The 21,651-nt window shown below is 37.3% G+C and overlaps 1 protein-coding gene across 1 annotated transcript in view; it reads right to left on the minus strand.

The window, feature by feature from the left end:
• Window positions 1-21,651, minus strand: part of LOC126190765 (cadherin-87A) — a 699,820-nt gene that overhangs the window by 32,453 nt on the left and 645,716 nt on the right. The window contains exons 31-35 of the mRNA XM_049931292.1: window positions 15,610-15,899; window positions 8,941-9,116; window positions 7,397-7,532; window positions 1,448-1,572; window positions 1,181-1,282 (exon numbers count right to left, since the gene is read on the minus strand). Coding sequence (XP_049787249.1) covers window positions 1,181-1,282; window positions 1,448-1,572; window positions 7,397-7,532; window positions 8,941-9,116; window positions 15,610-15,899 — 829 coding nt within the window. The remainder of the gene's footprint in view (window positions 1-1,180; window positions 1,283-1,447; window positions 1,573-7,396; window positions 7,533-8,940; window positions 9,117-15,609; window positions 15,900-21,651) is intronic.

The raw sequence follows: 21,651 nt of genomic DNA on the forward strand, positions 1-21,651 counted from the left end.
AACTAAGAATTTGTGGAGCTACCTAAAACATGTATTCATAGCCACATCCCAAACATGAGCAGTATCTGAGGTGTTATAGTGGGGACAATTTTTAAAACTGGACCACTTAACACTGATTAATATATTTTTCATCACATCTCATACTTACACATAGAGAATAAAGAAAATATTATGGCAGAAGAGAAAAAAATGTGAGTACATAAAGACAGGCCAGAATAAAGTAATCAATATATTAATAACACATTCTATAGAACATAAGTTGTAATACATGGTAAGTGGTTTGATGTTCAAAAGGAATAGGAGGAGGATTTATCAAAATCAAGGAATGGAAAGTCCTTGCTGGGTAAAAAAGATGATCATCAATTTGTAATACCTGGTTACCCTAGTATGGAAAAGTGGTTCAAGAAAAGAGATAAGAGCCAAATGGCAGCACTATGGAACACTTTTTTTAAGGTAAGGAATGTGGTGGTGTGGGGCCAGGGGTGGGGGGGGGGGGGGGAACAACTAAGAGTGAGCAGTTATTAGCTAACCGTAATCTGTACATTGTGAATATGTGGACTGCATGAAGCTGTAAAAACTGAGTAGGTACTAAGAAAGATGATGCAAATATAAGTACCTACAGAAAAAAACAGAAAAGTCTAACTAATAAATTGTTGAAAAGCTTACACTAACATTTAGTGAAACATGGAAAGGACTGAACTACAGAAATAATGGCAGTGTTGTGAGAAGAAAACAGGTGGAAATACACACAAGAGGTCAGAGCAAATGTTAAGAGCTGAAAATGTAGTGTATGTCCACTTTTGTGTCAGCAGGTTTTGCAGAGTGATTATTGTGTAAAAACAAAAATTCAGTTTAATAATGTATAAGATCACAAAATTATTAGTAATATTTACTTTCTGTTGAATCAACTCTGAATACTGCTGACAGAAACTCTTAAAATAGAAAACAGTGCTACCAGCTTTTGATACAGCAGACTTCTTTTACTGAGAGAGAACAGGAATTGGTTGGGAGAGTTTAGAAAGGGGTTTCAGAGGAGGGAGGTCACTTAGGCCCTCCCTTCTCATTACAGGTGGTGCCCTCATTTAATTACATAAGTTTCCTCCAACAATTTATTATCTATGTCATTTTAATTAGTCATAATATATGTTGTCAAAAAGGGAAAAAAATTATCACTACTTACTGTTCTATCCACAGCGGATTTTCTGTTGTGTTAAGCTCATCCAGAATTTCTTTCTTAATCAATGCTTCTTTCTTCTTCAGATCTGTTGGCACAGTAATGACCCTAAGAGAAAAAAGAGCAAAAACATTAAACTAGTGAATTAACAATTCTTAATGTTTTATCTGCTGTAATCATCAGATGTACTGCTAACGTAATATGGTGCCAGCTGCATGGTATGTCCATAAAATATCAATAAAATAAGTAAAAATATCATTAACACATACATACCAATGCCTCAGGCAGCAGCAAACAACAACAAAAGTTATTGAGCCCACAAAAAGAACAATTATAAGGGCAATGAGTGCAGCAAGTGCTGGATCAAATGCTTCCTCCTGCACTCCAACAAATGCTGGCTGTAACAAAGAAGAAAGACAAATAATTTACCAGTGTAAATGTCATACATATAGGTAAGTAATTTATTTCAGTTTTAGTTAGTCAAATTGTGGCTTTGCTTGTAACACAGCAAAGTGGAATTATGCTACTCATCCATGTACCACTCTTGGGGAGCAGTATTATTATTATTTACTTTCCGGTATTTTTGCTTCATTACTAGTACATATACAACAGAAATACATATATGATAAACACACACACATACATACAGACTAAACAAAAATATTTAAATTTTTTCCCTTGCTATATTTCATGAAACCATAGTAGTTTTCAGGCCACTGATGATAGTGGTATATTTAGTTCTTATGGAAACATTTTATTTAAAGAAATATTCATAATTTATGATACCTGGAGACCATGTGCATTTCAAAACTCCACACTCCTAAAAATTGTGTACTTCAAGATTAACATAGCTGATGTAAAAGCTTTTATTCTCTTCTTTTCAACAAATGCTTAACTTTATTTGGAAAACATAATATTTTAAAAGCCATTTGTATTCAAGATTTTCATGTTCTAGAATGTCTGAATCCTAAAATGTAATTTCTAAAATTCAGTTTCATGGTTTTGTAGCTTTGATTTTTCTGTTGCCAAAAATGTATACTTTCACTAAAATAACTTGTTAGTTGGTTAATTATTCAGATTAGAAGCTTTTGTCAAACTTTGGAATATCCCATGCTCACTATACTTCTCACTGATAAAATAGTGCCATTAATTTTGCTGTTTTCAAATTATACAGCTGACTGTTAAGGAAACTTACTTCACTTCTTATTGTACCTTTGTCCATTTTAATTTTGCTGCCTTTTATATTAAGGTCTACACTGGAATAGCTTAGTATTTTAGCTATGTGTAGTTTTTTGTAATATTCACATCTGTAAATAGCCTCTATAAGTCAGCACCAAGCAGTTACAATGTGAAGTAACTATGCCAGTATGTGCTTGCTAGTCAAAAGATAGACATTTAAAAGTGTGCAGTTACTATGTATCAGGCTGTTCAAATTCACAGTGAACTGCATAACATGTACAGTTATTTCGTTTATTGCTGCCACTTGTGGACTCCCTGAAAATTCTCCAAGTTGTTTAAGTTACTGACCTATGCAAAGGATAGATGTCCTATAGTTTACAAAGTTTATCATCAAGCTAAACATTAAGTTAATAAATGTGAAGAGAAATGAAATCCAAATTCTTTAGTGTTGGATACATCATTTAATAACAATTCACCATCATCATTAAGGAGATCATAGCAGACATTCTACAAGACTTATAAGGCAGAGGCATATGAACAACATCTGTAATCTACATGTAGGAAATATTTTGTACTGTGGTTCCTGTTTATTTACTATGGTCAACAATAAAACAATATAATCAAAGTCAAGATAAAAATGATGCCTGCAGTGGATATATTTTGGGCATCTTTTTTCAGTTGTGAATGATATGCAGATGGTGACACACTTACAAATCTAAAATAAAAAATTTCTCAAAAGGAGCAGTGAATTTGTATTATTAAAAAACCAAACATAAATTTGAAGAACTAGGTGAGAAGTCGTGAGAAGTCATGGCCTGAACCATCTCACTGACATCATGCAAACATGACTGTGATCACTCAGATCTCTTGCGGCTAAAAATTCTAAACTGAAGCAAAAATGTTGGCACTGGTCTCTTCCAAAACATGTGGAATTTTGTTCAGAGGTGAGGAGCTACTCTTCATGCCAAGGAAACAAAAGTCTTTTTTCCCAGCTTTAGGGGTCTATCTCATAAATGCAGGACAGTGGCATTGATCTTGCAGTTGAACTCGTTGAGATAGCACAGTATTATTCATCTATGTATAAATGGGATTTGCATATATTCATTAATGTTCCACTGAGATCTGCATGATAGCCATTAACCAGTATTGAATTATAAATTAAGTACTCAAATAAATCAAACTCATTCATCATACTGTGCTTCCTGCATAGCCTCAGATGCTGCCATACACTTTTTGGGTGCTATAAGAACAGGTTGCCATCCTCTGTGATGTGTTCGTAATGTGCAACATCTAGAACGGTATTTAGTCTAAATTCTATTCACCATTTGAGATACTAAATGTAAAGTATACCATAAATTTTCCATGGAAATTCACATTCATTTTAGAAAATGTGTATTTACTATCTCAAGATATAGCTCTTTTAAATCATGGGGAAAAGTGCTGTGCACTCAGGTATAACATTTTGAATGGCTAGCTTGTCAGGTTGAAGAAATTTAGAAATATTATAGCAATCAAATAAACTAATTTTATTACAAATTTTATAACACAGCTGTACACCACACTATGAACCTATTTGTAACTGAAATTCAGTCTCATGTCATCCACATCACTGAAGGACTTCTCCACTGAATGCAACTCACATGCATGGATGTATCATATGTATTTTCAGAAGCAAAAGTCTTCAATTGAAAAACTGTTTGGTCAGTATGCTCCTTTTTAAATGCTAGAACATCTGCACCTATTGCATTGTCTCTGGACCAATCCTAGTAAGACATATGGGTTGATGAGAATGTTGTAACCTATGTGAGAACAATTTGCCAGCTACAAGGCACTGTGTCAAAAAGGTTGACACATTCATCCAATGCCAAAGAAAATGCAATAAAATTTTGCACAAGATGCATATTTGTCCATGTAGCAGTATCAATAACACAGGCCAAAGAAATTTTTTTTAAACACTTTTTTTACTTTGATAGCTGATCTTTATAGATTTTTATGAGGTGAATCCAGATCTGCCTTAGTTTTTTTTTATCACCCATAGTCTTCAAGCAATATGCTTTTTACTATATAGTATAAAAATCCTATGCTATACGGTAAATGTCTTCATATATATAATTTAGTTTTTTCTTTCATTAAGCCCAGATCCCTAATCCAATTGTTAAGCTCAGTCTATTTGGGCTCTAGACTTTCTGTATTACAATGGAATTCATCATCATCTGGTTCATGTAAATTAGATTGTACATCAGAAAATACAGGGCTATTACAAATGAATGAAGCGATTTCATAAATTCACTGTAGCTCCATTCATTGACATATGGTCACGACTTACTACGATACGTAGAATAACTCATAAAGTTTTGTTCGGCTGAAGCCGCACTTCAGGTTTCTGCCGCCAGAGCGCTCGAGAGCGCAGTGAGACAAAATGGCGACAGGAGCCGAGAAAGCGTATGTCGTGCTTGAAATGCACTCACATCAGTCAGTCATAACAGTGCAACGACACTTCAGGACGAAGTTCAACAAAGATCCACCAACTGCTAACTCCATTCGGTGATGGTATGCGCAGTTTAAAGCTTCTGGATGCCTCTGTAAGGGGAAATCAACGGGTCGGCCTGCAGTGAGCGGAGAAACGGTTGAACACATGCGGGCAAGTTTCACGCGTTACAGGACACGTGTATCTGGACATGCTGGAAAATTGGCTCATGCCACAACTGGAGACCGACAGCGCCGACTTCATCTTTCAACAGGATGGTGCTCCACCGCACTTCCATCATGATGTTCGGCATTTCTTAAACAGGAGATTGGAAAACTGATGGATTGGTCGTGGTGGAGATCATGATCAGCAATTCATGTCATGGCCTCCACGCTCTCCCAGACTTAACCACATGCGATTTCTTTCTGTGGGGTTATGTGAAAGATTCGGCGTTTAAACCTCCTCTACCAAGAAACGTGCCAGAACTGCGAGCTCGCATCAACGATGCTTTTTGAACTCATTGATGGGGACATGCTGCGTCGAGTGTGGGAGAAACTTGATTATCGGCTTGATGTCTGCCGAATCACTAAAGGGGCACATATCGAACATTTGTGAATCCCTAAAAAAACTTTTTGAGTTTTTGTATGTGTGTGCAAAGCATTGTGAAAATATCTCAAATAATAAAGTTATTGTAGAGCTGTGAAATCGCTTCAATCATTTGTAATAACCCTGTACTTCTGTTGGAATAGAATTTAAATCATCTGGTGGTTCAGGAACCAGCAAATCTACACCATGCCCTACTGGTTGGATGGCGGACAGAAGGTTAGGGCAGCTTACTACCATCTTGTTTTTCGAATTATGACCAGTAATATCAACACTGCACAAGTAGCAATCATAGGAATAATTTCTTGGCTCCCTCCATATCATAGAAACAGCAAATCTAAAGGCTATTTTTTCTCCTTTTTGGAGCATTTTCTCAGACCTTCAACACACACATAACATACCTTATGTGGCACACAAGATTTATCTTGATCACCACGTTTAGATCCAAAGTATGACAGATAAACCTTTTCACAAAGCCTGTAATGTTACTTTGGTGTTTTTAATCACAAATTCACCACAAATATAACAAAACCTGTCAGCAGAGTTTTTACGACCACAATTAGATATTTTACTGAGGACATGTACAGGAAACAGGAAAGTGAGGTTAAGTTGACAGTGAACAAAACACCATCTGTTAACACAAAAATAGAATCAACCTTTTTTTTGCCAGCAAATGTTTTTCAGCAGTGTTACCAACATCATCTACATTCATTACATGTCCTTTTTAAATTACTTTAACCATATAAAAGCTGTTAAATTCTTTAAAAAATCGCATAATTTAATAAATGTAACAGTAAAATGTGAAGAAATGGTGGGTGATACAGTTTTTTTTAGGTCTCGTATTTGGATATCCCACCCAAAAAACATAAGAATAAGGTATTTTCAGCAAAAAAGTTTTTCATCATTGGCCTGTGTAAGTTTTGGAATTCTGCATTGCAAAATCTAATGGAAGAGAGCAGCTGTCAAAAAGTTTTCAAGTTTATTATGACAGGACTCCTCGCTGCAGATACTGAACAGATGTTTAAAAATCTTCTTCTATAAAACTAAGTAACGTTTTAGCAACATGAAACTTCCTGACAGATTAAAACTGCATGCCAGACTGAGACTCAAACTTGGGAACTTTGCCTTCATGGTCAAGTGCTCCACCATCTAAGCTACCCAAGCATGAACGATCCACATGGCTTTACTTCTGCCAGTACCTCATCTCCTACCTTCCAAAATGAGATACTGGTAGAAGAAAAACTGTGTAGATGGGTTGTGAGTCATGCTTGGGTAGCTCAGTCGGTAGAGCACTTGCCTGCGGAAGACAAAAGTCTCGGGTTCGAGTCTCAGTCCAGAACACAATTTTTATCTGCCAGGAAGTTTCATGTAAGTACACACTCCACTGCAGAGTGAAAATTTTATTCTGAACAACTGATACAAATGTTGAGTACTTGTGCTTAAAAAATTAAAGATATATTTTTTCTGCTTCCACTTAGTGAACACTTGAATTTGGCAGAGGTTTCTGTAGTTTTTGTGTATCAGCATTCTGCTGTTGATGTTGTAAGGCAGTATAATACTTTCTGTGCATGACACTGTGAAGGGATCAAAAATTGAACTTTTGTGCTGTATTATAATTTTACAACCGATTTAGCATCTTGAAACTCAGTTACCTACATCATACAGTATTAAATCTAAACTTATTGTAAAATGACAGCTTGGAAGTTCCAATCTTGGTTTTATGTGACTTGTCACTTATACTAAAAAGAGAAAATCAATACAGCGTGGCGAGTAAAATGCTGAATGGAAAGACATGTACACGACAATGAGCTATGATTTTTTCTGTCTCTTTCTAGTCTTACTAAACTGCATTCAGTGTTACAAAGATCCTTCACTGCAGAGCTTTATACATTCAATAATATCTTCGATTTCCACTTAGTGCAGGGATGATTTTACATTCTATAATGCTTAAATTATATCTGTTTGTTCCTTACCACAACATTCTGAATTGAAATTCCTGCATAGTAGCTCTTCAAATAATCATATTTTGCATCAATCACTTTTAAAACCTCAGCTATTGGTGCAATTGTTTGAGTACTCTCATCAACAACATGCATATACATGTCACACCTGTAAAAAAAAAAAAAAGCAGTCAACTGAAGAAACATGTCTACACACCCAAGCATGTCAGGAAATGATAAGTGACAAAAACAGTCATTCCAAGCACACAGCTAACAGTAATAATTACACTGAAACACCAAATAAACTGATATAGGCGTGCATATTCAAATACAGAGAAATGTAAACAGGCAGAATACAGTGCCGTGGTTAGCAATGTCTGTATAAGACAACAAGCGTCTGGCACATTTGCTAGATCAGTTACTGCTGCTACAATGGCAGGTTATCGAGATTTAAGTGTGTTTGAATGTGGTGTTACAGTCAGTTGAATGTGGTGTTACAGTCAGCGCATGAGTGATGGGGCACACAATATCCGAGGTAGCAATGAAGTGGTGATTTCCCCATACGACCATTTCACAAGTGTACCGGGAATATCAGGAATCTGCAAAACATCAAATCTCCAACATCGCTGGGGCTGGAAAGAGATCCTGCAAGAATGGGCTCAACTACAACTGAAGAGAATTGTTCAACGTGACAGAAGTGCTACCCTTCCGCAAACTGCTGCAGATTTCAATGCTGGGCCATCAATAAGTGTCAGCGTGTGAACCATTCAACAAAACATCATGGATTTGGGCTTTTGGAGCCGGCCACCCATATACCCTTGATGACCACATGACATGAAGCATTACGCCTCGCCTGGGTCCATCAACACCAATGTTGGATTGCTGATGACTGGAAACATATTGCCTAGTCAGACGAGTCTCATTTCAAATTGTATAGAGTGGATGGATGTGTACGGGTATGGAGACAACCTCATAAATCCATGGACCCTGCATGTCAGCAGGGGACTGTTCAAGCAAGTGGAGGCTCTGCAATGTTGTGGGGCATGTGCAGTTGGAGTTATATGGGACTCCTGATACATCTAGATACGACTCTTTGAATCCTGTCTGATCACCTGCATCCATTCATGTCCATTGTGCATTCTGATGGACATGGGCAATTTCAGCAGGGCACTACAACACCCCACATGTCCAGAATTGCTACTGACGGCCCCAGGAACACTTTACTGAGTTAAAGCACTTCTGCTTGAGTATATCTGGGATACCTAACAACATAATGTTCAGAAGAGATTTTGCAATCCCTCATACTCTTACAGATCCATTGTGTCAGTTCCTTCCAGCACTACTTCAGACATTAGTCAAGTCTATACTGTGTTGTGTTGTGGCACTTTTGCATGCTCGCGGGGGCCCTACACAATATTAGGCAGGGGTACCAGTCTCTGTGGCTCTTCAATGTAAAATTAGTAGTCACACAACTCCATTTGCAAATATTGCTCACATAATATTTCATTTAATCATGTGAAGGCTAAAAATACTTCTGACACTAAAGTATCAATATGGTATTTGGATGTTATTCATACCAGTCGTGATGTATATGTCCATTGGAGTCTACATGATATCTGATATCATCTACAACAACCAAGCTTTTGGTGATATTAGACAACTCTGCAACTATTTCATCCCTGTCTTCATTAACAGCTTCTGGTGGTCGAGAAAGTATCACACGTATAAGCTGATCAGGCTCAAAGATCCAAATCTGAAAGAATTTAAAATTTTCATGGAAAAGATCACGTTTCTTAGACTATAAAAGGTTAGTAGCTATTCTAGATTAACTTTAACTGCATTTTCCATTGGTGCTTTACAAAACCTGGCAACAATACTAAACATGAAAGATTACTCTTATGTTCTGCAAAACATTATTTATTTGTTTACAAATTAGTTTAAAGCTTCTTGGTCCATTGTCAAGTGACAATGGATTATCACTCTTGCGTATAAAATGATGTGCAGCTACAAAGATTTGACTGGTAGAAATAGAGAATACAGGCCTACATAAAATGGCGAGACAGTGCTTGTAAAGGAAAGCATTACTTTTTAAATGCAGAAATTGCTACATTTATAAAAAATGAAAAATGAAGTTTTTTGTGGAAATCATTACATTTAAAAAACAGATGAGAAATTAATTTGAATTTACTAATGTAATCTAACATTTGCATAAATGGAACTTAATTTAACATAGGTACAAAAAGAAAATTGTGTTTGGTCGCTTACAACTAAGCTGCCACTCTCTAAAATATGTTTATTTATTTCAATAATTTGGAGTAAAGGAGACTTCTTACTGAATAGTAGAAGTGAGTCATCAACAAGCACATAAAAAAGAATGAAAACTTGCTAGCTTTTGGAAAAACCTTCTTTAACAGGCTAGAAAACACACACACACACACACACACACACACACACACAGAGAGAGAGAGAGAGAGAGAGAGAGAGAGAGAGAGAGAGAGCGAGAGAGAGAGAGCTGCCTCCCTCTGAGCTGCCAGCTACCCCTCCCCAATCCCAAGCCATCTTCCTGTTACCCACCTTTTTCTCCATCTGCTCGCCCCATCTGACACAAACCCACAGCCAGCACAATGTAGCAGTTTCTCTCTCTCTTCTCTCTCTCTCTCTCTCTCTCTCTCTCTCTCTCTCTGTGTGTGTGTGTGTGTGTGTGTGTGTGTGTGTGTGTGTGCGCGCGTGCGGGGAGGGGGATGGGTGGGGGGGATTCAAATATGTTCCATAAAGATGGAATTGGACTTTTCTAGCATCCAAATTCTCTGAAGTTCTGATAGCCTAATTGCCATAGCTTTTCTTAACCGGCAGCGATTGCATGTCACTCAGTGTCAAAGATTTCATTTTGTCTGTACTATCAAATAATAACTTGATATGCTATTGGTATTGTAAAATGTAAGTCTGTAGTTATAAGGCTAATTTTTTTCTAGTCCATCTGAAATTTTGTCCACATATGGAACAGAGCACCGCTTTCTGTAACTAGTGTCAGGTTCCTGTTGGCCACTGTAAAGAAGCAACATAATTGTATGTATTTTCCTTTTTCATAGAATATTATCACTTAGATCAGAATTTTCACATAGGTTCAGTCATGGGTAAAGCAGGTTTATTGGTAGAATACTGGGGAAGTGTTATCAGTCTACAAAGGAGATTGCTTACAAATTACTCATGCAACCATCCTCAAGTGTGTGGGACCCATACGAAATAGGACTAACAGGGGTATTGAATGAATATAGTGAAGGGCTGCACAAATAATCAGAGGTTTGTTTGGTCCGAGAGGAAAGTGTCATGGAGATACTGAAGCTGAGCTGGCACACTCTTGAAGATAGATGTAAACTTTCCCAAGAAAATCTGTTACCAAAGTTTCAAGAAACGGCTTTAAGTGACAATTCATGGGATATATTACAACCCCCTACATACTGCTCACAAAGGGATCATGATGATAAGATTACAATAATTACAGCAGGCACAGGGGCATTAAAACAATCATTCATCCCATGCTCCATACATGAATGGAATGGGCAGAAACCCTAAAACTGGTACAACGGTACATATCCTCTACCATGTACTTCATGGTGGTTTGCAGAGCAAAGATGTAGATACAGATGGCTATTACTGGAAGTGATAAGTTTGATGTCCACAGCTAGGTTTCAATTGCAGATTCAGATAAAGGAGCTTATATGAGGTGATGCCCCATGAAATGGAAAGCTAGATATTGTGACTTTGTGAGTGCTGGGAGCTTGCATGGATTGTATTATCAGTAACTAATTTTATGTAAATGATAAATATGTGTATCTTTGTGCTAAGGTCTATATTAAAGTCCAAGAAATTTACAGAAGATCCCACCTCCATTGCGAACCGAAATTTATTATGATGGGAATTCAAATGTTGTAGGAATTTATCTAATTGTCTAGTGGTATCAGTCCATAAAGTCACAAACGAAGTTTTCCACTGATGGGGCACTACCTCTTATCATTTCCATTATCTGCCTTTCAAACCAAGTTACAGACTATGAAACTTATCATTTTCAATAATCGCTGTAGCTCTCATCTACTTGATAATATTCTATGAAAAAGGAAAATGTGTTAAGTTACACAATTTCTGTACACTGGCCAGCAGGAACAAGTCAACAGGTGCAAAAATTGGTGCACTATCCGATATGATGGAAAAATGTCAGATAGCCTTGCAAAAAATTTGAAGTCTTGTTACTACAGAGGATGAAGAAATGGGGGAAAAACGAGTTATTTTAACGATGTTCGTTATCTTAGAGAAGGTCTCTTCGCGATGTTAGGTGGAACAAGACATTTGAAATTCTTATAAAAATGGGATCTCACTGCCGAGCAAGCAGAGTTGTAGCATTATCTATGCTTTTTGAATTCCATGTCAAGGAGGATGTTAAATAAATGCAAAAAGAAACTCATGAACTAGTTCATCAAGAACAACAGACACTCATTCTAAAATTTACAGAGAATGTAACCATTCTGCCTAATAACCTTTCTGCCTAAAAGTACAGTGGGCCTACTAGAACTGTTGAAAAGCTTTGAGAAACTACTTAAGACAGATCTTGAGTTAGATGTGCGTAATAGCAAAGATGAAATTTATGAAGAATAATGGAAAGTACTGCAAAGATGAGAAATGCACAGCATCAAGAAATGTTGGAGTTTAACTTACTACTGACATTGAGGATTTTAGAGGCTGTGTGGTAGCTCAGTTGGGGAGAGATGGAGGCTACAATTGGCCATAACCTAGTCAAATAACCATCTTGACAACTGCCTGAAGTTATTAATAGAATTCACGGAAGTCCTATATCTTGAAGGACAGTAATGAATTTGAACCCTGCTCCTCTAAAATATGAATCCATTTGCTTAACCACTGCGCCCCCTTGGGGGGTAGACACATCAGAGGTACTGAAAGAATTCTGCTGTAGCAAGAATACACAATATGACCAAAGAAAAGAACACATCAAAAAGAGACTGGCACTCACAAATAAAGATTTTACTGAACAAAAGAATACTATTGTTATCAAAACTGAAAAAATGTTTCAGGAAAATTTTGTTTGCAATATAGTGTTCTATGAATGTGAAGATGGGAGATGGCAGGAAGATTTGGAGCATGACTCAAAATCAGTCAAAGAAAATGATCATTTTGCATCTGTCTAATGAGTAAATTAACTTTACCTGTTGTCATTCATAGTGGAGGGTGTTAAATTTGATTATGTTATTTATGCTACTGATTTATCTGTATGGTGGACTGATATGCCTCCAGGACACTTTTGAAGTTCTCCTCAGTGTGCTGCAAATTCACAAATGACAAACATGACAATAAAAATTAATTTGCAGTATGCATATATTGAACACAAGCAGGTTAACATATGGGTGTACTCCAACTGAAAGACTGCCAATGCTGCTGGTATATTCTTCTTCTTCCTCAGCCTCTTCTTCTGAACTTCGAATATTAGGTGTTTGCGTGGCATGTGGTGCCTATTACTTCATTGGTCATCCCAGACTTCTTTGGCCTGCCAGAACCTAGTTTATGTCTTTTAAGGTAGTCAGTCTCAATCTGCCAGGATGTTCACTACATTTCCTCTGTTGTTTTCAATATCAGTTCTTACATTATATATGTTTAATTCTTTCCTGATGTCACTGTTTCTTAATCTGTCTGCTAGTACAGCCTTTTGTAGCCCTAAGAAATATCATTTCAGCTGTATAAATATTACTTTCTAGTCATTTGTAAATGACCAATGACAAACTCACTGCTGTATTCATATCTTAAAAACATCTTTTGTTGGCAGAAATTTTCAGAAATTAATTATTTACATAATTAAATTTTCTTGTGCTCTAACTGAGGTGCCAAAGAAAATTATTCCTCACCTGTGTCATGTTATGTTACAAAAACACACACACACACACACACACACACACACACACACACACACACAAACAGCCACCCACCCACCCACACACACACACACACACACACACACACACACACACACACACACAAGAAAGAGAAGGAACGGGTGGAGAGTGGGAATAGGAGAGTTCATATTCTTTCATCTTACTCACAGAGGTATCATTCAATGTCTGATACAAGCCATATATTTATCATCTTTCCTATTAATTTCTAATAAAGTACTTGGTGAGCACAGAGCCTTACTCAGATTATAAAAATTTATAACAGAATAACCGTTTAACATAATAAGTTGCATTTGATGCTGTTACATAGGTTAGTGTTACTAGTTGTGACCAATAGATGGCACTTGTGTTCCACAACACTGACGCGGTCTGTTAGGTAACGTTAGTTGCTGGCAAAATGGTGTTGAAGCAGGAGAAAGCGCAATGTGTGCTTTGGTTTCACAAAACGAAATTGTCCATCAGTGTTCAGTGTAAATTTCGGGCTTCTTATGGACGCAGCCCTCCTGACGTTAAATCAATAAAGCGATGGTATGCAAAGTTTAACGAAACAGGCAGAATTGAAGATCGTACTCGAAGTGGCAGGCCTCGTTTGAGTGATGCAACTGTTGATCGTGTTCGGCAATCGTTTCAACGGGGTCCGTCTAAATGAACTCGTCAAGCATCACGTGAACACCAAATACTGCAAGCAAGTGTGGTGAAGCATCTTCATGAATGGCTTAAGCTGCATGCTTACAAAGAGCAAATCGTGCAGGCCTTGCAATGTGCTGAATATGCAACTGAGATTCTCAACAGGACTGATGGTCTAACGATTACTTAAATCACATATGAATCCACCTTTCATGTCAGTGGAATGGTAAATAGGCATAATGTCCATATATGGGGTTCAGAGTCTCCACATGCTACTATACAGTTACAGTGAGACAGCAAAAAAGTGAATGTATAGTGCGGCCTCATGCATAACAAGGTTTTTGGACCATTTTTCTTCGCAGAAAAATCCATTACCGCTAACATTTACTTAGATGTTTTGCAACAGTTCATTGCCCCACAATTAGAAGAATATCAACCATGGATAATTTTTTTTTCCAGCAAGGTGGAGCACCACCCCCATCCCCTCCCCCCCATTGGGCTTTGATAGTGCTTTATTTCTTGGATGAAACATTTCCGGATCGGTGGATTGGAGGGAATGGTCCAACACTCTGGCCACCCCACTCTCCAGACATTACGACCCTTGACATTTTTTTATGGGGCTATATCAAGGACAGAGTCTCCATCACACCAATTGCTGATCTCGATGAACTGAAGGCTAGGATACAAGCTGCTATGGGTACTGTGACAGCACATGTTATGAAACACCTCGTGGAGAGAGAGAGAGAGAGAGAGAGAGAGAGAGAGAGAGAAAAAAAATAAATAAATAAATAAATAAATAAATAAATAAATAAACCTAGTAACACACTAACCTGTGTAACGGCATCAAATGAAAATTATTATGTCAAACGGTTATTCTGTAATAAATTGTTATAATGAGGGCAAGACTTCGTGCTCATGCTCCTCCATCCCTTATCTTACTTTAAAATAATTTTTTTAAGTACATGTTCCCTTATAATTTAATTTTTTATCATTCTACTCCTTTCCTGTTAGTTGTCTTTGCATATTCAGAGTTTCAAATTATGTTTTCTTCTCTCACTACCTATGCCAATCTTTGTGTCTGTTGTTTTCTTCTTTCCCTTTCTCCCCACCAAGGAGCCGCAAAGGGCCAAGTTCAAATGTCATTTTGTGTCCAATTTAAGTGATGTAGGGACCTTGTACCAGCTTTATGGAAAGCCAACCTGACAATATAACAGCTCAGGTAATGATGATATGTCTATTCTTAGGCATGCTTGTATTATCTGTTGTAAACATTGGTTTTCAAGTCATACAAATAGTAGATCATTTACAAGAAGGCTTCATTTAATATATCAAAAGCAGAAACTCTATTTAACATTCAATTCAAGAGATTTTGATAGCTCTGAAGAAACAGAATCACATTGTCCAATTTGTTGATTTCACTATTATTCTTAGTAATATGATAATATAATTTTACTGCTGCCTCCCCCCACCCCAATGTGTGTGTGTGTGGGGGGGGAGGAAGCAGGGATGGGGGGGGGGGGCGTACATGGGGGACGGGGGTGGCACCCTTGTGCATGTGTGGGATATGTTTTTCTATAATTGAATATTATGATTCAATTCTTTATCACATGCAGCACTAAAAAGACCCATAGTTACATAAATGAGAAGCATTTTCAGTATACTTACATGGACCTTTGCTGTTGCTTCTCTTTCTGGTGGAGCCTTTTCTCTAGCAACTATATTAAGCACAAATCTGTCCTGATTATATTCAGCCATGTAATTTGCAGTGACTAGTTTTCCTTCCTCGCTTATGTTGAATGGTGAAGGTATAATAGAACCTGATGATTTATTTGCTCCATATTTGTATAGATTTGATGCAGCAATGTAATAAAGAACAGAGCCATTATCTCCCAAATCTGGATCTGTTGCAGACAGCTTTGACACAAATTCATTGACGTTTGCCATTGCATTTATGCCTGCCAAAGAGAAGTAAAAGATGTCAATTAAAATGAGGTAATAATAATAACAACAACAAACTAGAACAAACAAATATGTTGATATACTAGTATGTGAAATGAGTGCTACACTACACAGGGGACAAAATGTAGATAGAGGATACATTATGTCTTCACAGCATTTAATTTTCTGCTGAATGAAATTAACCAAACAGAAAGTCAAGAGGAAATGTTAATCTGAAAAACAAAATGCTACCTTTTGGAAGTTGACTGCTAAACAGGCCTTGTAAAAACATAGCAGAAGTGGCATGAATTATAACAAATGTTGAAAGAAAAAAAAAAGACTGTAGACAGATAACCAACTAAATATAAAGAAACTGAAAATAAAGGAAAATAAGGTTGGAGCTAAAAGCGCTGAAATCTAATAACACACTCATTCATTCATTTGTTGATGATGTTCCCTAGACCCTGTCAAGATGGGAAACATTGAGGGATGTGGAATGAGTCAAGGTATACTTAAGAAAAGGCTAACAAGTAGTAGAAATTTAATGTGCACACTGTATTAACAACTGTATCTCTTTATTTCTTAACATTATTTATGTTTATGCTAGCTAAATACAACATAACAAATTAGAACAAAATCTATTAACCTCAAAAAAGCTGCTGCCTCCTCCATTACATTAAATAGCTACCTGCTGTTTATTTTCTATTGGTTGTTTAATATTTAGTTAATTACACTGTTTGTTTTCAAAGAAAATAGCAACGAAGTACTTATCTGTGTGGGCTCCAATAAGTGATATTACTCCAATCTGCAGTCAGTTTCATTTCTGTGACACAGTCTGCCAGTCTGATTTCAGAAAAGAAGGTAATACTTCATACATGCCAGGGGGATGTCATTTATCCCAATATCATTTTAGTTTTCCCAGTAAAATTTTATAATCCAGCCAATCAAGTGTTTTGGCAGACTCACAGAATGTACCAACAGGATAGTTCTTTTTCATTTAACTCTGTCAGGATTTCCTTTATGACATCTGGTATAACTGTGGTTCATATGAAAATGGAAGCGCGTACCTAGTTGAATATACTGTTTATACATATATCAGTGACTCAGTGCTTCCACTATTTCTACATCTACATGATTACTCTGCAATTCACATTTAAGTGCTTGGCAGAGGGTTCATCAAACCACAATAATACTATCTCTCTACCATTCCACTTTCGAACAGCATGCGCGGGAAAAATGAACACCTAAACCTTTCTGTTCGAGCTCTGATTTCTCTTATTTTATTTTGATGATCATTTCTACCTATGTAGGTTGGGCTCAACAAAATATTTTCGCATTCCAAAGAGAAAGTTGGTGACTGAAATTTCGTAAATAGATCTCGCCGTGACGAAAAAGTCTTTGCTTTAATGACTTCCATCCCAACTTGCGTATCATATCTGCCACACTCTCTCCCCTATTACGTGATAATACAAAACGAGCTGCCCTTTTTTGCACCCTTTCGATGTCCTCCATCATTCCCACCTGGTAAAGATCCCACACCGCGCAGCAATATTCTAACGGAGGACGAACGAGTGTAGTGTAAGCTGTCTCTTTAGTGGACTTGTTGCATCTTCTCAGTGTCCTGCCAATGAAACACAACCTTTGGCTCGCCTTCCCCACAATATTATCTACGTGGTCTTTCCAACTGAAGTTGTTTGTAATTTTAACACCCAGGTACTTAGTTGAATTGACAACCTTGAGAATTGTACTATTTATCGAGTAACCAAATTCCAACGGATTTCTTTAGATTTATATAGATCAGGAACAGCAGATGTCCCACGACGCTTCCCTGGGGAACACCTGATATCACTTCAGTTCTACTCGATGATTTGCCGTCTATTGCTACGAACTGCGACCTTACTGACAGGAAATCACGAATCCAGTCACACAACTGAGACGATGCCCCATAGGGCCGCAACTTAATTAGAAATCGCTTATGAGGAACGGTGTCAAAAGCTTTCCGGAAATCTAAAAATACGGGATCAACTTGAGATCCCCTGTCGATAGCGGCCATTACTTCATGCGAATAAAGAGCAAGCTGCATTGCACAAGAACGATGTTTTCTGAAACCATGCTGATTACGTATCAATAGATCGTTCCCTTCGAGGTGATTCATAATGTTTGAATACAATATATGCTCCAAACTACTGCAAACCGACGTCAATGATAAAGGTCTGTAGTTCGATGGATTAATCCTACTACCCTTCTTAAACACTGGTGCAACCTGCGCAATTTTCCAATCTGTAGGTACAGATCTATCAGTGAGCGAGCGGTTGTATATGATTGCTAAGTAGGGAGCTATTGTATCAGCGTAATCTGAAAGGAACCTAATCGGTATACAATCTGGACCTGAAGACTGGCCCATATCAAGCGATTTGAGTTGTTCTGCAACCCCTAAGGTATCTACTTCTAAGAAACTCATGCTAGCAGCTGTTTGTGTTTCAAATTCTGAAATATTCCATTCGTCTTCCCTGGTGAAGGAATTTTGGAAAACCGCGTTCAATAACTCCGATTTAGCAGCACAGTCGTCGGTAACAGTACCATTGGCACAGCGCAGCGAAGGTATTGACTGCGTCTTGCTGCTTGTGTTCTTTACATATGACCAGAATTTCTTCGGATTTTCTACCAAATTTCGAGACAATGTTTCGTTGTGGAACCTATTAAAGGCATCTCGCATTGAAGTCCGTGCCAAATTTCACGCATCAATAAATTTTAGCCAATCTTCGGGATTTCGCATTCTTCTGAACTTCGTATGCGTTTTCCGTTGCCTCTGCAACAGCGTTTGGACCTGTTATGTGTACCATGGGGGATCAGTTCCATCTCTTACCAATTTATTGAGGTATTTGGTGAGTTATAGCCTACACTTCTTAAATTATTTCTCTGTGGTGAATACTTTATTAAAGTCAAACTGAAAGACAGACAAAAAGTTCTCTGCAGAAAATTTACACAGTGTTCTATTATAGCTTATTTTCACAGAACTATTGAAAAGACTGGAAGGAGTGAAACGGTCAATTATTTGGTTTGCTTATCTCCAGTTTTATAGAGGAGTGTTTTTACAGCATATTTAAGACTCTCAGCAAATATATCTTGAGTCACTAGCTGATTACAAAGATATGTCAGGGGTAGTCCTATCAAGTCCACACAAAATTTTAGTACTTTGGTAGACCATCGTAGCCTTCAGAATTACCACATTTTTAATGACTCAATGCTTTTTTTAAATATGTTTAGGGACTGTATTTTGGAACTAATATCTTTTGGTGCTGTATGCGGTAACTGTCAAAGTAAATCCAAGGCATTTATACTTAATTATTTATGAGTGAGTGCAATTTTTGCTACCACTGCTAGATCATTGATTGTGGTGGTCAGTGACTGCATGTGTCATCCATTGGTCAGCTTCAGGGCAGTTGCCAGCTATCTGATATTGTCTTCAATAAAATAGCAAATACAAAGATAACAAGCAGTTTGACAAACATTTCAGTTAATGTGAATACCATAGATATTACCCATCAATGCAGTGTTTTGGAGTGGTATTAGGGAAACCAATGGACAGAATGAGCAGCCGTATGCAAATGTTTGCTGATGATGCTGTAGTGAATGGAAAATTGTTGTTGCTGAGTGACTGGAGGAGGACACAGACTGAAAATGTGTATTTGGTGGAATGAATGGCAGCTTGCTACAAATGTAGGGAAATGTAAGTTAATGCATGTTAGTAGAAAAAACAATACTATAATTTTCAAATACAATATTAGTGATGTGCTGCCTGACCCAGTAACGTCAATTAAATACTTAGATGTAACATTGCAAAGCAATATGAAATGGAACAAGCATGTGAGGTTGGTGATATGGTACACGAATTGTCGACTTCGGTTTACTGGGAGAATACTAGGAAGGTGTAGTTCATCTATAAAGGAGACTGCTTACAGAACATTAGTGTGACCTATTCTTGAGTACTGCTCAAGTATTTGGGATCCTCACCAGATCGTATTAAAGGAAGACATCGAAGCACTTCAGAATCACGCTGCCGGATTTGTTACTGGTTAGGTTTGATCAACACGCAAGTATTACAGAGATGCTTCATGAACTCAGATGGGTATCCCCAGAAGGGAAATGACATCCATTTTGTAAAAGACAATTAACAAAATTTAGAGAACTGCCATTTATGGTTGACTGCAGAATGATTCCTCTACTGCCAATGCACATTTCGCTTAAGGGCCATGAAAGCTACATAAGAGAAATTAAGGCTCAGACAGAGGCATATGGACCGTCATTTTTTCCTTAGTCCTTTTGTGAGTGGAACAGGGAAGTGAATGACTTATAGTGGTACAAGGCAACATTCACCACACACCATATGATGGCCTGCAGGGTACGTATGTAGCTGTAGATACACAAATGCATAGACATTACTCTCCCTTGGTAACAGGCAAAGAAAACATAAATCTGAATATATAAAAAAGAACAGAAAATTTATTCGCTTCCTTTAATGTATTGGTCCTAGTTTCAGACTGACTTGTCCAGATCTTATGCTATTCTATTTCTTATTTTCTAAAAAGGAATCTCAAAACAATTCTGTAAAATGCTATATTTTTAAATGTATGTATCTGTCACCCCTCTCTAGTTGTTCCACTGAGTGATGTGGTGCAGTGCAGCACACTGGACTCTAATTCAGGAGGACAACAGTTCAAATCTGCATCTGCCCATCCAAATTTTAGTTTTCCATTATTTCCCTAAATTGCTACAGGCAAGTGCTGGGATGGTTCCTTTGGGCACAGCTGATTTTCTTCCCTATCTTTGAAAAAATCCAAGCTTGTACACCATCTCTAATAACCCCACTGTTGATGGGACCCTTTCCAGTTGTTCCTCTCCAGTGGCTGCTAAATATATTTTTTCCTTATGTCTTTAATTTTGTGTGAATCGGCCTTAATATGAATTACAATAATGTCAATATTGACAGGTGCTTTAGTGTTTTCTGGATTCTTCCCTCAATTATTGTCACATATTTTTTTCAAAAGAAAACCTTGACTTGTTATGAGGAGTACAATTTTCTGTTTATTAACTACTGGCCAAGTTCAACTTTATAACCATTATCAAGCAACATTCAGATAACCTTTATGCAAGATATGACATAAGATACAAATCAATCCATTGGCCCACATGTGGAACCATTTATAAACAGTAACAGGATGCATATCAAATAGGAATATTCATACATGGAGTGATATGGATTCTCAATGATGGCACATCAAATATATATTTAAGTACTGTACATGGTTATCCCACATGTATCACGTTGGAACTTTCTGTTCCTATTTTATACAGACCATATTAATATTTATAAGTGGATTGATCTGTATGTCAAATCTGTTGCCACAGGTTGTATAGAGGTTATCCGAATGTTGCTTGATAATTACTGCTAAATTGGCCAATAGCAAATAAAATAAAAATTATACAGATCAAATTGAGAATGTTTTCTTGTGATGAATATATCAAGGGTGTTGTCCCTTGTGCAAACAAAATCATTGTCACATTGTTGTCACTAAAGTTTCTGTGCTCTTCTTTATTAAAAAACACACACTGGGCCACATTATACCTCACTTTCGCTTAACTGCCACTCACCATCCCTCCCTCCTGTTATTTTGCTCTATTGTGTTGTCCAAGAGTTTTTATAATTGCCTGAAGAATTCTTGAGATGCTGCAACCTTTGTTTTCAACAATGTTAGTCATTTTGACTTT

This window comes from Schistocerca cancellata, chromosome 1 (genome assembly GCF_023864275.1).
Source record: "Schistocerca cancellata isolate TAMUIC-IGC-003103 chromosome 1, iqSchCanc2.1, whole genome shotgun sequence".
Taxonomy (NCBI): Eukaryota; Metazoa; Arthropoda; class Insecta; order Orthoptera; family Acrididae; genus Schistocerca; species Schistocerca cancellata.